The sequence below is a fragment of the Microcaecilia unicolor genome, chromosome 5 (genome assembly GCF_901765095.1).
Source record: "Microcaecilia unicolor chromosome 5, aMicUni1.1, whole genome shotgun sequence".
NCBI lineage: Eukaryota > Metazoa > Chordata > Amphibia > Gymnophiona > Siphonopidae > Microcaecilia > Microcaecilia unicolor.
Window position 1 is genome coordinate 237,398,855 of NC_044035.1, and position 18,009 is coordinate 237,416,863.

An 18,009-nucleotide genomic window follows, 5' to 3' on the forward strand; every position below is an offset into this window, starting at 1 on the left:
AAGGCACAAAAAGGTGCCTGGAATGACCAGATGACCACTGGAGGGAATCGGGGATGACCTCCCCTTACTCTCCCAGTGGTCACTAACCCCTACCCATCCTCAAAAAACATTATTAAAAATATTACTTGCCAGCCTCGGATGTCATATTCAGGTCTATGACAGCGCATGCAGGTCCCTGGAGCAGTTTTAGTGGGTGCAGTGCACTTCAGACAGGTGGACCCAAGCCCAACCCCCCCCCCCCCCCCACACACACACACACATGTTACATTTGTGGAGGAAACAGCGAGCCCTCCAAAACCCACCAGAAACCCTCTGTACCCACATCTAGGTGCCCCCCTTCACCTGTAAGGGCTATGGTAGTGGTGTACAGTTGTGGGTAGTGGGTTTTGGTGGAGGGGGGCTTGGGGGCTCAGCACACAAGGTAAGGGAGCTATGTACCTTGGAGCATTTTATGAAGTCCACTGCAGTGCCCCCTAGGGTGCCCGATTGCTGTCCGGGCATGTCAGAGGGACCAGTGCACTACAAATGCTGGCTCCTCCCACGTCCAAATGGCTTGCATTTAGACGTTTTTGACTTGGACATCTTTGGTTTTGAAAATCGCCGTAAGTCAAAGACGTCCAAATCTAAGGACGTCCAAATCAAGGACGTCCTTGGTATTTTCGAAACGAAAGATGGGTGTCCATCTTATTTCGAAAATGAGCTTTTCCCTACGTCCAGATTTGGACTTTTTACAAAGACATCCAAATCCCATCTTAGACGTTTCTTTCGAAAATGCCCCTGTATGTAACTTGGGGGCTTATTTTCAAAAGAAAATAAAACATCCAAAAAGTGGCATAAATCTGCATTTGGACGTTTTTCTCACACAAACATCCAAATTGGTATTTTTAGATGTTTTTCTATGAAATCCATCAGAAGTGCATTCAAATCATAAGGGGCATGTTAGGAGCTTGTTAAGGGCAGGATCTGGGTGTTCCTAATACTTGGACATTTTTCAGCCATAATGAAACAAAACAAAACTGTCCAGGACTAAAACTAAGACGTTTTGAGCTAGACCTGTTTTTATAACAAATAAGGCACAAAAAGGTGCCCTAAATGACCAGCTGACCACTGGAGGGAATCAGGGATGACCTCCCTTTACTCTCCCAGTGGTCACTGACCCCCCCCCCCCCCCCTCCTCTCACCCCCCAAAAATGTGATTAAAAACATTACCTGCCAGCCTCAGATGTAATACTCAGGTCCATTAGAGCAGCATGCAGGTCCCTGGAGTAGTCTAATGGTGGGTGCAGATCACTGCAGACAGGTGGACCCAGGCCCATACCTCCCCCTACCTTACATTTGTGGTGGAAACTGCAAGCCCTCCAGAACTCACCAGAAACCCACTGTACCCACATATAGGTGCCCCTTCACCCATAAGGGCTATTGTAGTGATGTACAGTTGGGGGAAGTGGGTTTTGGGGCTCAGCAGATAAGATATTGGAGCAACGGTAAAATGTATATCTGGGAGCATCTATTTGAAGTCTAGTGCAGTGCCCCCTAGGGTGCCCAATTACTCTCTTGGGATGTCTGTGTGGCCAGTCTACTAAGAATGCTGTCTCCTCCTACATCCCAGTGGCTTGATTTTCTGCATTTTTCATTTGGATGTTTTTTTTTTCCAAAATGGACCAAAAAGATAAATGCACCAGTGGCATAGCCAGACAACCAATTTTGGGTGGGCCTGAGCACAAAGTGGGTGGGCACAAAATTTTCTCTCTCCCCCCTCTCTTCCCAACTCAAAATATAAATACTTTAGGGGGAGGGAACTATGTGATTTGGGTGGGTTTGATCTGGACAGGGTAGGTTACTGGGAGGGGTGAATATACAAATGGAAAAACTAAGAATATTGATTGCCTTCATAGATGCATTGAAAAAGTACTTTGGCGGCTTATTGAGATGTGATCCATGATGTTTGTGTGGATGTACTTCTGATAACTTGTTGTTGTTATATCTGTACTTTGGAACAGTTGTATTGCTATTCAATGCTCAATAAAGATTCTTATAAATTAAAAAAATATATATATAAATACTTTAGCTGATGAGGATCCCAATCCCTGTCAGCTGGGGACCTCCACCAGAGATGGCCAGAACTCCTCCCCGCCAAGCCCAGCAGGCAGTAGCAACTCAAGCCACTGATGCCAGCACCCCATACATGCTTAGTTGTCAGTGGCTCCAGGATGCTGCCCCCATCTGCAAAGCTCAGCAGAAGGCAGCTCCGGCCAGCCCCAGAAGAGATCCCCAGCTGGCAAGGCTTGGGGATCCCCACTAGCCACAGCAAGGTTCAGGGCTGCTGTTAACCATGCTGGTGACAAGGGCAGAAAATAAAGAAGCCCCTCCCCCAATTCCCTCTCTTCTCCAATCTCTTCATCTGCCATTACAGTCACACTGACAGACCCTCACAAATTACAGAACAAGGGATCACAAATTAGAAATAAAAATATGTAGACAAAATTGAACTGGGAACCCTCAGCATGCACTGCAACACTGGAGAAAAAAAAACAAAAGCACATTTCCTTTTCTAATTAACACAATAAAAAAGACATCCACTATGCACATTTCCCAAAGTTAACATATTCCATTTAAAACATTCAAAATAAAATGATTTTTCTACCTTTATTGTCTGGACATTTTATTTTTCCATCATGTTGGTTCCAATTTCTCTTTCCCACTTTCCTGTCTTCTGCTAATTCTTCAAGTGGCTGTCCATTTGTCCTTTTTCTTCCATTTCATTTCCTCACTACACCTGCCTCTGAAATATTGATCTTTCCATTTTAGCTCTTTCCTTTCTTTCTTTTCTGCCTCTGTACACTCAAATTTCATCCTCTTTCTAAATCTTTTCCTTCTTTTTACTTTTCAGATATCTATCACATTTCCATTTCCTTTCACCCACTAGCTCTCCCATTCCCCATCTCTCTCCTTCCCAGCCTATCATTCCTTTCCATCTTCAATATACGCACTATTACCATATTTCTACCCCTGTAATCACTGTTCTCTCATTTATTTCCTTGCCATCTCCACTCCTTGGGCCTCTTCCCCATGCTTTCCACCATTCCCAGTGTCTCCCTCCCTTCTCCCCTCCAGCCCATCATCTGTTCCCTCTTTCTCCCATCCTCACCCTCTAGCCTGATATCTCCCTATCCCTTTTACCTCCCACCACCAGCATCTTCCTGTCCCATCTCTCTCCCCTCCCCCATTGTTCAGCATTTTCCCCTTTCTCTTCCCTAACATCCATTGTCCATCTTCTCTCCCTGGATCCATCTTCCCTCTTTCTCCCCTCCCCCGCTTGTGCATCTCTTCTTTCCTCTCTTCTCCTCCACTTTCATGTCCAACTTTTCTCCCTCTCCCTGCCTTGAGCCCCTGGTCTAACATCTCTTCCTCCCCCCCCCCCCCCCCCCCCCCCCCCCCCCCCACACAGCATCTCTCCATCCTTCCTTCCCCTCACCTCAATGCCATGTTCAACATTTCCCCTCTCATCTCTCCCTCCTTTCCTTCCACTTCCATGTCCAACACTTTTTTTTTCCTCTGGTCCTTTACCACTCCTATGCAGCCTTTCCCTCCTTCTCCCCATCCCATCCCACCCATATCCAACAATTCTCCCTCTCTTTCCCCTTGCAGCATCTCTCCATTCCTCCACCCCACCTAGCACTACCCTGTCTCACTCCCTCATCCCAACAGTGCTCCTGTCTCTCCCTCTCTCCCTGACCCCTCAAGCCACCTGCCAGCATGCTGACCTTTTTCCCCTCTCCCCCTAGCCACCCGCTGACATGCTGCAGCTGCACCTTTTCACCGTCATTCTCGCCCATCTCCAAGCACCTCCCGGTGCGCCGCAGACCCTCCCTCCCCTTCCATCCCCGCCGGACGTCTGCGGCGGAGCCGCATGCTGCCGCTACACAACTGCTTCCTTCCAGCCGGCCTTACCTTTTCCAATACTCTTTCTGAAGAGGCGGGGCCAGCACAGAGGAAGCACTCATAGCAGCGTGCGGACGGCCCTGGCCCTGCCTCTTCAGAAAGAGTATTGGAAAAGGTGAGGCCGGCCGGAAGGAAGCAGTTGTGTGTAGCGGTGGCAGCGTGCGGCTCCGCTGCAGACGTCCGGTGGGGATGGAAGGGGTGGGAGCAGGCCGGGAGGGAACAAAACCTGCGGCACGCCGGTGGGTGGCTGGGAGGAGGGAGCTGAACTCGCGCTTTTTCGTTGGCTGAGTTGCACCGTTGCTGGGTGGGCCTGAGCCCAAAGTGAGTGGGCCCAGGCCTACCCGTGACTACGCCCCTGAAATGCACAGAGCACAAATAGCCATTTTTTAAAATATGTTTTTCTGGTTTGAAAATGGCTATATTCCCCACTTGAATTTTGGACATTTTGAGCAAAACGTCCAAAGTTGCACTTAGACATCATATCAAAAATGCTCCTCCACATAAGTCTAAGTGCTTTGAAAATGAGCCCTCTACTTTCAGGATGTCCACAATGAATATGAGTAAAATAAATTTGCTTGTGGTGGGGTCTTTAATACTTGCAGTTTTATCCCATGTGTCAAGTTTTAAGCAAGCCTTTATCACTGCTCTGCTACTTCACTCACAGAATGATTAGCACTGCTCTGCTATTTCACTCATAAAATGATTAGCATGCAATTTAAACCCAATACGGTAAGCATACAAATTCACCCTATGCAGTCTCAGTTCTTAAGCAAATCTTTTTAATATAGCAACTTGAACAAGGAGAAAATATGTCAGTTTGTTGCTCAACAGGCAGTGTAACTTCTGCTACCACTCTTAACCAGCATGCATTGCACTTACGAGAACTGGGAGAGTTGAGAGATAATGCTGAACAGCAATAGCTGGTGGTGGGTAATAGATGTAGAGGTTATAAAGGTGAACTGTAGAGGGCAAACAGTAAAGGATAAAAAGACGTGGTGGAATTACAGTGATTTTGGAGGCATGCACAACTTGCTGAGTCAGAGGGCTGCTCTGCCATGCTCTAGGAGAGAGATAGAGCCAAGAGAAGGTTGGGGTGGGGGCATGGAGGGGGGCCACAACAAGCCAAGGAGGTTAGATAACAGGAGGCAAGATGATGTCAAAAAGTTGAAGCCAATTAGGTTGATCTCCCTTTCCCTCTCCTCCACACAGCCATCTTCCCCGTTCACCCAAGACATAGCAAGCAGATATATGAGCTGGTCTATCCACAACATTGTTCTTTATTGTTGGTCGCATTTTTATTTGAATTCACTTATACGTACCAATTTGTGCAGCATACGGATGTACACAGAGGAAGTATTGGTTTCATCAGTTAGGATAGTAATTAGTTTCTAAATTTTAAAGATGGCACATGGGAACTTGCTCCTTTTGTTTTGTGGATTGCAGTGGTATATTACAAAAATGCCCTTACCTTTTCTTATTACTACTATTTCACAGATGTTCTGTCGAATCAATCTAAATATGCCAACACTGTCTAGTTTAGCATTCTATTAGCCGCCAAGTTCATACAAAGTTAATTATGTTCAATGGAAAATAAATCTGTTGGCTCAGGCTGCTTCCTATGGGAATATTCCATCACTGTTTCATTATTGCTACCAAGTATTACATATTAAGGGCATTTGCTTTAAACTTTGTTTTAATTTGTTTATCCAGTCCTTACATGCACATGGTTTTGCTTTTTCAACCCAAAGGTGAATCGTAAGGGTGGCTATACAATTAGGTATAAACTGTGTTGTTTCTGACTTTACATAACTGTCTATACTTATGGCTATGATTTCTGAACATGTGGCATCACTAAAGGACAGACATTTAAATACCCAATTGGGTATATATGCTAATCTCAACTTTGTGAAATGTTTCAGACTTATCCATCTACTTGCTCCCATGATATAACTGCATTCTATTATTCTGTCTCACTGTATTTTCAAACATAATCCACATTGAACCCGAGTTTGCTTGGGATAAGGTGTGATATAAATGTGAAAAAAAAATCCTTTATGTACCACTTTTAAGACACTGCCTAACCAGCTGGATGGTGATGGCACATGGAAAGCAAGTTTGATCCAGTGAAGACTAACTCAAAATAACCTGTTCCTTAGCTGGGCTCTATTATTACCATATTGAAAATTCAACCATACCATTCCTCTGTGGTTATGTCCCACTAATAAGTTAAACAATTAACTGGCTTTCTTGAAAGGATTATATAACCTTTGGATGCATGACTAGAAACAAAAACATATACTTATTTATTCAATATCACAATTCCTCATGTACAGCCACAAAACAACCTTTTAGAGTGGATTGTGTTCACAATGAGCTCTTTTTATTATCGACCAGATAGAGATAAGAGTTTTCAATTTTGGCACAGTATAAGTCATCACAAGGCCAAAATATAAGAAAGACTGCTGTGTTAGAGGCTTATAGCCCATTTAGTTATGTTTAAACAAAAGAGATCTGCATGAAACAAAATATTTATGTTTTATTTTGACTTATAACCACTTGCCCTGAAACATGTTCAAAATAGAATAATCCATTTGTGTATCTAAAATGTAAAGTTCTACAAAACAGATGAAGTGAAGATGTGATTCCATGTGCCCCAATGAAAGAGCTTAATTTTACTTCCATTTAATTTCAGTATATTCCATCTTTATAACACCAGGCTTCCCAAGGCAGATTACAACAGTTAAGATGAACCCATCAGGAAACAGGATGTCCTTACTGAAATTTGGCCATCTGTATTGTATAGAACAATGTAGAAAAATTAGCACAAAATGCAGAATTTATAACTGTTGTTTCTACCAGCTACAATAATTTTTAAGCTGTTTTAGTGCTATTCAATTTTTATTTCATGATATTTATATCTACATATGGGAAGCTTTCAAATAAATGAAAAATCTGTCAAATAAGTAATTTAAAAAAAACCAAATCTTTTGTCCTCCACCTTATAAGGCACTGCCTATTCAAGTGGAACAGCTTTAGACTTTTTACAGAATGGACCACACATAGGCAGTCCTTTATTTCTAATAATCTTTGGCTATTGTTTTCAATAGTGTTTGCTATTGTTTTGGGTGAGCAAAAATGGCGGCAATCTCCGCCTACTTGCTTTGGCCCTCATAATGTGCTATAGGCTCATCCCAACTGCTGTCTTCATCTAACCTTCTTGGCAGCGGCGATCCTAGCCGGCATGACACCCGGGACGGATTGCCGATGCCCCCCCCCCCCCCCCCGGCAAAATGACACCCCCCCCGGGTGCACGCCGCTGGGGGGGGGTGCCGCAGCGCGCGCCTGTCAGCTGACTTCGCTAACCGCTGCAGCTCCCTCTGCCCCGGCCGGAACAGGAAGTAACCTGTTCCGGGACAGAGGGAGCTGCAGCGAAGTCAGTGGACTCAGCTGACAGGCGCGCGCCGCGGCACCCCCCCAGTGGCGTGCACCCGGGGCGGACCGCCCCCCCCCCCCCCCCTTGGTACGCCACTGCTTCTTGGAACAAGTCCAGCATGCTAGAAGGCAAGCAACCAATAGGAAGCCTCCCATAAACCACAGAGAGCTGTACATGTGCTTTGAAGGAACCCATCAGAGAAAACTACAAAATTCCATAGAATCTGTAGTCCTATCCTATTTAAAGGCACAGGGACTAAATTACACTAGCTTTTGTAGAACCTTAAAAACCTGGCTTTTTTAGAATGTCTTTGGTTGTTCTTATTTCCTTTCTAATGTATTGATTTACTGCAAATATGTTGTCATGGTTATGTATGTTTTTATTCTAATCCACTTAAAAATCTTGCTGTATTATACAGTATATCAAATCAATAGATCAAATCAAGTTTTTCTGGAATTCATACTGTGAATCATCCAAATCACAGTTCTGTTGCAACTTTATCTGCCTACTTAACCATTTAGCGATCTGAATATTGCCTATAACCGGTTAAGTATCGACTCCTCCCGAGCTCTTCCTACAATTAAGCAGCCACAAGCTATCTTAACTGGGCAGGAAGCTCTGCTGCCCTGTTAAATCACTTTGAATATCGGATGATGAGTGTATTTGGATCCAAAGAGGCCTTGTTTTGACAGTGCAAATGAAAGCTGGATCCCCTACTGCTAACTAAATGTTGCTCTTATCTCTTCAGGACAGAATGGTGCTGCTCGTTGTTGGAAATCTGGTTAACTGGTCCTTGTGAGTAACACTGTATAGTGCAATTTTTCACTGAAAGCTTCCAGTCTGTGTAGGCATGTTTGTGTGTAATTTTGTTTAATTGATCCCTATGTTTTCACTTCCATAATTTTAAATTGATCCCCGGTAGTTTAATCTTTTCAGATACATTAATGGTTGATCAGAGGTTTTCATGTAATAGTTATTGAGCCTATATTGGAAGAGACCTCTGCACATGCAGAGTCTTTAATATCTGTTTTAGGAATTATGGAGGTTATTTATTAGAAGCCTCTCTGTGCAAATAAAGTCAGATAAACATATAGATCACAATTCAGGGGCATAGTCAGACACCCAATTTTGGGTGGGTCTGGGCAGAACTCCGCCTTGTCCCACAAGTGATTTGGTCTTTCCCCCTCTCACTTGCATACCATATGGTCTCTCAAGCATTCCGCCCACCCCCGCATATCTTTTAAATAGCATAGATTTTCACCAGCAGCGAGTAGCAACTAATACACACTACTCATGTTGGCCCCACAGCATATATCAGTTGCTGCTTGCTGCAGGTGAAGATCTGCTATTTAAAAGATATGCAGCAGAGAGAGTTGTTGGGAGTTTTCAGCTGGTGGGGCTTGGGAATCCCTGCCAGACTCATCATAGGTGTGCTGCTACTGGGTAGGCCTGAGCACGAGCACACCCTTGGCTATGCCACTGGATCACATACCTATGTAAACAGCAATTTTCAGAAAGCTGCTATTTACACATGGAGAGCCACATCATGCAGAGATTTAATGGAGGGGGTAGTTTGGGTGTGCATTGGTTGTGGCTTGGATCGTCCAACCATCCACACATGTATTCGCCATCTTATAATGGGAATACATGTAAATGGAAAAAACATCCATGTCAGGTTTTATATCTGCCCTGAGGCATTGACAAGTTCCAGCTACCAGGTCGTACCTGGCATCCAAAGGGGCAGGTGCAAGCCTTTATCAAATCCTCTTCACCACCACCACCATTCATCCCTAGAACACATTACAACGCCCTATCCCCAAACACTCGTCAATCCCCAACATCCCTCCAGACACTAGCCACAGGACCTGCACTCTCCCTTATACACCCTCAACTTCGTCCATAGAAAACCCCCTCCTTTCAACATTGGCCATAGTACTCACCCGATAGCCCCTGACATCAGCTTGATCCTGGAGTGGGGTTATGTGGGGAGACTTGCTGTGGAGAGAGGGGGTCGGGTGGTTGCTTTGATGTTGGGAGGGGGGGTTCTGGATATCAAGTGGGGATGATCAGGTCTAAATGCCAGTCTCTCCAATTTTTATTTCACTGTAGAGAGGTGTGGTATCCGTGTTAGTCCACTCTTAAAGGTTATCAATAGAAATCAAACAAAATAAAACATGGAAAAGAAAATAAAACACTGTGTACTCCCCTTGTAAAATGGGGAATAAATATCGACATTGTAGGACTGCCCATTTCACTCCCTAACCATACCCCCTTGACATCCAGACATGATGTGAATCACCACATGTAAAAGAAGCTTTTTTAAATCTTGCTTTTACATGTGTATGATAAAATAAAGGCCTTAATATCCTGAGCTTCCCTGTAGCCTTTTCTGCCTTTGTCCTGATTGAAATGGGAGCTGTGGTCTTTGTCTGGTTTGTAATTAAGGTTGCCTGATAGGGTTGGTCCAGTCCTGGCATTAAGATCACTGTATGCAGGTACTTGTGATCTTGCTTTTCTTACAGAATGCAATCGGAACTAGAGATTGCTGCATGCAATGGAGTAAATCCAGGTCTGCATTCCTGTCAGGCAAATCAAGCCATTTGGCATCCCTCTTTGTAATTAGCAAATTCAAAACTGCCTCTTGTACAGCTGAGAATTGTGTGATAGAACAATTATTCTTATGAGTATTTCTAAATATAGCCACTCTGAATTTGTTTTGGGGTTTTTTTTTTAGTAGGGGGGGGGAGGTAGAATACAAATGTGAATTGCATTCTAAATCACATCAATAGAAATCAAACAAAATAAAACATGGAAAAGAAAATAAGATGATACCTTTTTTATTGGACATAACTTAATACATTTCTTGATTAGCTTTCGAAGCTTGCCCTTCTTCATCAGATCGGAAATAAGCAAATGTGCTAGCTGACAGTGTATATAAGTGAAAACATTCAAGCATTACTATGACAGTCTGACAGGGTGGGAGGATGGGGGTGGGTAGGAAGTATGCATGGGGACATCAAAGCATATCATTGATATTCTAACAGGATGGGTGTGGATAGGTGAGGGGAGGGTGATCAACAGATGTCCCCATGCATACCTCCTACCCACCCCCATCCTCCCACCCTGTCAGACTGTCATAGTAATGCTTGAATGTTTTCACTTATATACACTGTCAGCTAGCACATTTGCTTATTTCCGATCTGATGAAGAAGGGCAAGCTTCGAAAGCTAATCAAGAAATGTATTAAGTTATGTCCAATAAAAAAGGTATCATCTTATTTTCTTTTCCATGTTTTATTTTGTTTGATTTCTATTGATAACCTTAAGAGTGGACTAACACGGCTACCATACTCCTCTACTTAAATCACATCACAAAGCCCTTTTCATTTAATTTAGCAGTTTCCTTATGTGCTAAATTAAAGTTCTGCAGTACTGGGCCAATGCTTTGATTTGACTGCAGTTCTGTGAAGGAAACTCTAAGTTGAGTCTAGCTGGCAGGGGATGGAGGAAGGAGAAATGGCTGCTGCTAAAGGAGTGACTCTTGCTGCTGGAAGCGTGATTGGTTCTGTCTTCTCTCCAGCCCTTGTTCACCATGAAGCCTGAGTTACACTGGATAAATCATCTAGTCAAGGGGGTATCAAGAGGATGAAAAAATGAATGGTGCAGAGGGTTCCTCATTTATTACTCTTAAACCAGTATAGCTGCTCCTCCCTAGTCCCTTCTGATGAAGTACTTTGTTCTAGATCAGATGGTGTGATCCTCTGACAGCAGAGTATAATCATGTAGGTGTTTTCTTACCTTTTAGTGCAATCTTTGGGCTGGTGTATCGTCCTCGAGACTTTGCATCATATATGCTGGGCATATTCATCTGTAACCTGCTGCTGTACCTGGCATTTTACATCATCATGAAGGTAAAGGACCGAGCATTATTTCCAGTCAATATTATTTAGTGTGGGATCAATATTCAGTGTGATTTAAGTGGGCAGGAGAGGCTCCTGCCTATATAAGCCCCAGTGAACAATCTAGCTGCTATTCAGAGACACATAACTGAGCAGTGCCACTGAATATTGGGTCAGACCACAAAAGTGAAATCCAGGCAGTGGAGGGGCAGTTCAGAAGCAGAGTCAGGGAAGACCTGGCATTTATGCAGGCACAAGCCATATTTAGTGCTGGTTTTCATTTAGCTAGGTGTCCAGATAGGACTGAACAAAAGGCTGTCCTATCTGTAGCCACTTAACTTCCAGACTGCTGATCCAATTCCCCTCTTTTCCGGGTCCAAACTCCCATTGTGTTCTTGACCCCCACCCTCACCCGCAGAACTTTCCAAACCTGTCCTGAGGACCCATCAGCCAATTTAGGTTTCAGGATATCTACATGGAATTTGCCTAAGGTAGATCTGGATGTACTGCCTTCACTGTATGCAAAATCATTGTGGAAAATCTGCCCGGCCCTGGGATCCCCAGGACAGATTTAGGAAGAAAACTTAAAGAAAACCACAAAAATTCCAATAATGCAGGTCAATGTAGGCCGATAGCATAAGAACATGTAGATACTACAACAGAGGATACCCCTTATCCCTTGTCATCTTAAGAAACAATAACTCACAATGCTGGAAAAAAAATCCTAAGAAGCAATCTCTGTCTGGATCCAAAGCAAAAGATAGATAAACTGTAGGTGGGACTGCCAAATAAGTGGTAGTGCATTTTAACATTTGTTCTCTGATTCCATCTCTCAAGTTCCACAATTCCATCTGTAGACCAAGCTGTAAAAACAGAAAGTGCAGATTGTAATTCTATGCATGCTTAACAAGGATTTATAGATTTACAGCAAGTCTCTGATTTTTGTGCAGCTTCGAAGTTCGGAGAAGATCCAACCTATGCCTCTGTTCTGTATCATCGCCACAGCTGTCATCTGGGCCTCAGCCCTTTACTTCTTCTTCCAGAATCTGAGCAGCTGGGAGGTATCAGCTATGTGTTTTGTCTTATAAGGGTTTATTTTTAACATTTCTGGTTCATTATTAGTGACAAAAATTAAAAAGAACTGGTGGCACAGTCAATAGAATCAAGCAGTGTGTTTTCAGACACCATGGTTTGACCTTTAAACTCATCTCCAAGCTGGTTGTTTATAACAGAACTGGTCCCATGGAGCACTGCTTATGACAAACTTATGAATTACTCTAGATGAACCACGCTGGGGGAAGCAGAGCAGATTGAATTTTTATCAAGGCCTCTTAAAAGTGTAATATCCTTAAAGCCTTAATATCCAAGAAGTATAACCTCCGCACACCAGTACACACCTGGTCTCTTTCTTTTCTGAATTTTACTTTATTGAATAAATGCAGCTGATTTACTCACAGTTAGTAGATTCTCAGAAGTTGCTGCCCCAAGGCAAAAGATTTTGTTGTTCTGAAAGCTGAATCGGAGAGTGGAGACGGAAATTTGAAGAGAAGGAAGCTTTGTTGCAGAGGTGGGAGAGTGGTCAGGTAGATGAAACAGTTCAAAGATGGGGTGCTGGGTTTGTACAATATCTTGAGAGAAAGAATGAACAAGGTGAAATGACGAGTTCGCTGAAGGGAAGCAGCAGGACATGTGCTGTCTGAAGCAAGATGGAGAATGTCTGAGCTCATGGGCCAGAGGGGTCAAGAAGAGCACCCACACGCCCAGGAGAGAGAGAGAAAGAAGTGAGACTCCTCATTTAAACCATTAGGAACGGGCCAGGAATCAGTTAGTCAGCACTCTGACAGATGGTACTGCTGGATATCGTAAGTGCTGTGAGATGAAAAAGGTTAAAATCACTGCTCTAAAGACTAGGTCTAAAATGGCTCACCATCTTGCCAGTTCCTGATTCAGATGCTACATAAAGCAGTCTTTTATCTCCCTGTTCACCTTTCACAAATCAGCTACATTCTTCTGCTGAAACCCGACACAGTCCTGTGTTTCGCACTGTGGCGACATCAGGGGTCAGACTACAAAAAAAAAAGGTGTTGCAGAACAAGCTATGTAAAAAGTGTTCTTCACTAAAGCTATGATAATTCCTCATCAGTATTAACCAATACGTAAAAATTGTGCACCTTAATCAGCTTGTATCCTATTTAGCGAACACAACGCCAGGTGTCCGTCCCAACAGACTTGTTGCTCAATGGCATCTAACAACTCTAAGATGAACGAGCATGCGCTTTACAAGAGCTATCGTATCCATAATAGGCAGATGCCTGCCATGTCACTCAAACCGTTGGCCATTCAACTTCTTTATTGAATCCCATAGGAATTGCAGTGATCCAATCAAAAATAAATCTCTGTTCTCTGTTTTAACATCATGGAGATATATCTCCGCCTCTGCTAGCATTAACTTTAATCAGAACCTGCAGGCAGTTGACAGATACTACCTTTTACTGGCAATTACCTTCTAATCCTAAAGGGCAGTGTTTCCCAAGTCCGGTCCTGGAGTACCCCTTGCCAGTCAGGTTTTCAGGATATCCACAATGAGTATGCATGAACTTGATTAGCATATACTGCCTCCATTATATGCAAATCTCTTTCATGTATATTCATTATGGATATCCTGAAAACCTGACTGGCAAGGGGTACTCCAGGACGGTACTTGGGAAACACTGCTAAGGGGAATATCAGTGTCAAATTTTGGACCTTCAGCTAATCATGTGGGTACTATTTCTAGTAAAGAATTTAAATATTTATATAAGCAATTTCCAACTATTCCAATTATAAATCTTATTCCAAAAGTCCACAGTTCTACACAAAAACCTTCTGGTAGACTCACTGTAAATGGCAGAGATTCGTTGTTAGTGATGGGGAGAAATGAAAAAATAGACTTTTACTTCAGCAGATTTAGCCCATACGCAGCAGAGCTTTAGAAGTGTTAACTCCCATTTTTTTGTTCTCTCTCTCTTTCTCTTTCACAAAGACTCTTGAATAAAAAAAGATTTAATTACTCTCTCTTCTTTAACTTCCAAACAAAAATGATGTTTACTTACAGTTTCTTCAGATAACTATTTACATCATACTTGCAGTAGACATGGTAAAACTACTGAATACAAAATTCTGTCAGTTGGTTATCATACAGCTTGAAGAGAGATTGCTAACACCATCTTATGCTGACACAGACTGACTCACTCACAGAACAACTAGAGTGACTCAGACACACCCACAAGACAATACACTATATCCAATGACATCATAGCTCATAGAATTGTTGATAGTTAATGCATGCAGCACTTGTCTTTCACATATTCCTACATACCCTTTCACATGCATTATTGTCCAACAATTCAATTCTTATATATTTATTTATATACATACAGTCCTATCTTTTCTCGTAGATTTTCAAAATTTCTTACAGCTAGCGGTTTCGTCAAGATATCAGCAATCATTTGGTCAGTTTGTTTATATTGCAAACTTATTACTCCTTGCCTTGACAATTCTCTGACATTATGGAATTTTGTTGCAATATGTTTTGTTCTAGACTGTACCCTGTCATTTATTGACAACCTTATACAGCTTTGATTGTCTTCAAAAATCTGTATCGGTCTCTGCTGTTCTATACCAAAATCTGTACACAGTTTTTCTATCCACATTAGTTCACGACATGCTTCAGACACAGCAACATATTCTGCTTCTGTGGATGATAAACTTACAATGGTTTGTTTATGACTTGCCCATGAAATAGATGTTTTTCCATACATAAACACATACCCACTTGTGGATTTGTAATCTGAATGATCTCCAGCCCAATCAGAATCACAGTAACAAATCAATTTCTGATTACTATTTACCGGAATCACCAATTTACAGTCAATTGTACCTTTCAAATATCTTACCACTCTTTTTACAGCAGTCCAGTCAGTCTTAGTAGGCTTGTTCACTCTTCTACTTAAAATTCCTACAGCATTAGCTATATCAACTCTGTAAGTGGTAGTTAGATACAAAAGTTTTCCTATTGCAGATCTGTATAGAATGTTATCTGGTAATGGTTCCCTTTCAGTTTCATCCCTCTGAAAATCTGTGGTCATAGGTGAACCTACTGAGTGTGCTTCCTGCATACCCATACTTTCAATAAGATCATTAATCTTTTGTTTCTGACTTATTAAATAAGAACCATCTTTCTGTTTTTCAATATTCATACCTAAATAGTATGACACATTTCCAAGTTCAGTTATTTCAACATTCTGATTTAAACACTTTACAATGTCTTTAAACTCTTTTTCACTTTCACTTGCTATAAGCAAATCATCTACAAATGCTAAAATGTACACACAATGACCTTCCTTTTGTCTAGTATACAAGCATTTATCTGCTTCTCCTTGCTTAAAATCTAAATCAGTTAACATTTCATGCATCTTCTCATTCCAGCATTTTGCACTTTGCTTTAAACCATATAAACCTTTGTTCAGTTTACACACTAAATGACTATTATTTGTATCTATGAAACCTTCTGGTTGTTTCATATACAAGTCTTCAGATATATCTCCATGAAGAAATGCTGTTTTAACATCTATGTGTTTCACTTGCATTTTCTTTGATGCAGCTATGCTTAGGAGAGTTCTGATTGTTGTGTGTTTCACTACTGGTGCAAATACTTCATCATAATCTTCACCATATTTTTGAAGATAACCTTTTGCTACCAGTCTGGCTTTATATCTTTCTACTTGTCCTTGTGCATTTCTTTTCAACTTAAATACCCACTTGCATCCTATGGCCTTTTTGCCATGGGGTAATTCAGTTAAGTTCCATGTTTTGTTTTTATGCAACGCGTCGATTTCATCTTGTGCAGCTTTTTTCCATTCTTCTGCTTCTTTTTCAGACATTTGATCAATTTCATCCCAAGTTAAAGGTTCTTGTGCATCATCAGAAGTTGTTAAATAAGATAGTCTTTGGGGTGGATTACCTCGATTTTCTCTGGATGAGCGTCTGACATTTTGTTGGTCTGACCTCTCCGTGTCATCTGAGATCGAGATTCTATCTCCAATCATTTCCCCTTCATCAGTGGTACTGTCTTCAGTATAAACACTTTCTGTATCTATTTCATTTCCCTGTTCCTCATTAGAATCAGAAAAATTATTATCAGACAATTCTGGTATATTAGTGTTTATAATCACCGGGATATTGATTATTGGTTTCTTTTCATATTCTGGATGATAAGGTTCATTTGGAATTTTCCAGTCTTTATCAATTTTTTTATTTTCATCAAAATATGTGATATGTTTTACACCAACAAATCCAGTGTTTAGATTCAGAATTCTATAACCTTTGTGACCTGAATCATAGCCCACTAGAATTCCTTTTTCTGTTGTGGAATCCAGCTTATGTCTCTTCTGTTTCGGCACATGAGCATATGCTGTACTTCCAAATATTCTTATATGTGACAGATTTGGCTTTTTACTATGCCACATTTCATGTGGGGTGCGATCAGTCCCTTTTGTAGGTAGTCTGTTCTGTAGGTATACTGCTGTGAGAATTGCTTCTCCCCATAATCTCTTTGGAAGATTACTATCAGATAGCATACATCTTGTCATTTCTACAAGCGATCTGAACTTTCTTTCAGCTACAGAATTTTGTTCTGGTGTATATGCAACTGTCTTTATGTGCTGAATACCTTCTTGTTCTAGAAATGTTTGTATGGTATGTGAAGTAAACTCACCACCGTTGTCAGTCTGTAGAATCTTTGGTTTTTTTATCAAATTTATTGCTTACCAAGGCTACAAACTTCTTTAACATATCAGCAACTTGATTCTTTTCTTTTAATAGATAGGCCATACAGTATCTAGAGAAATCATCCACAAATATTAATGCATATTTGTTATTCCCTAGTGATGGAATATTAAATGGTCCACATAAGTCACTATGTATCAAGTCCAGTATTTTACTACTTCTTTTTCCTTTATATGATGGAAATGAGGGTCTTACCCCCTTTTGAGTAATACAATCTATGCATTTTTCCATCTTACCATTACTGGCACTTATTTTTATGCCTGTTGCAAGTTGCTTACTTTGCAGCTCCAAGATCACCTTTGGATCTCTGTGTCCCATTCGACGATGCCAGGTCTCAAGATTACATTCTGTATTCTTCTTTGTTTTTATAAGATGTGATGATTCACCTGTAATGTTTAACTTATAGACATTGTTATTCATATAACCTTCAGCATAAATTTCATTACCATCAGAAATTGTACATTTACTATTTTCAAAATGAATTGAAAAACCTTTCTTGTCTAATGCTGATACACTGAGCATATTACAAACTGCTCGTGGAACATATAAGACATCTTTTACAAGAGTTTTCTTGACTCTATCTGATACTATGCATTTTAAATGTCCATTTCCTTTTGCTTTGATCATTGTTGAGCCAGCATTTGCTGTGTGAAGACTACCATCTTCTGGTCTCATATCTGTGAAAAATTCTTTATTATTGGTTATATGTTTTGTGCTGCCAGAATCTAATATCCAACTATTTTTATCTGAAGTGTTCTTCATTATATTAAAAGATTTTTCTGTCATTATACAGCTCTTATTCTTACTGTTGTCATGGTCATAATTTTTTCTTTGACCATGCTTATTCTCCATTGGCTTAAATGAGCTAGAAGGGGTGTGGTTTTTCTTGTTACAGTATTTTGATACATGT

General features: G+C 41.4%; 1 protein-coding gene across 1 annotated transcript in view; it reads left to right on the plus strand.

The window, feature by feature from the left end:
- Positions 1 to 18,009, plus strand: part of SIDT1 (SID1 transmembrane family member 1) — a 234,634-nt gene that overhangs the window by 193,517 nt on the left and 23,108 nt on the right. The window contains exons 22-24 of the mRNA XM_030203910.1: positions 8,124 to 8,170; positions 11,180 to 11,285; positions 12,224 to 12,334. Of these exons, the coding sequence (XP_030059770.1) occupies positions 8,124 to 8,170; positions 11,180 to 11,285; positions 12,224 to 12,334 (264 nt within the window). The remainder of the gene's footprint in view (positions 1 to 8,123; positions 8,171 to 11,179; positions 11,286 to 12,223; positions 12,335 to 18,009) is intronic.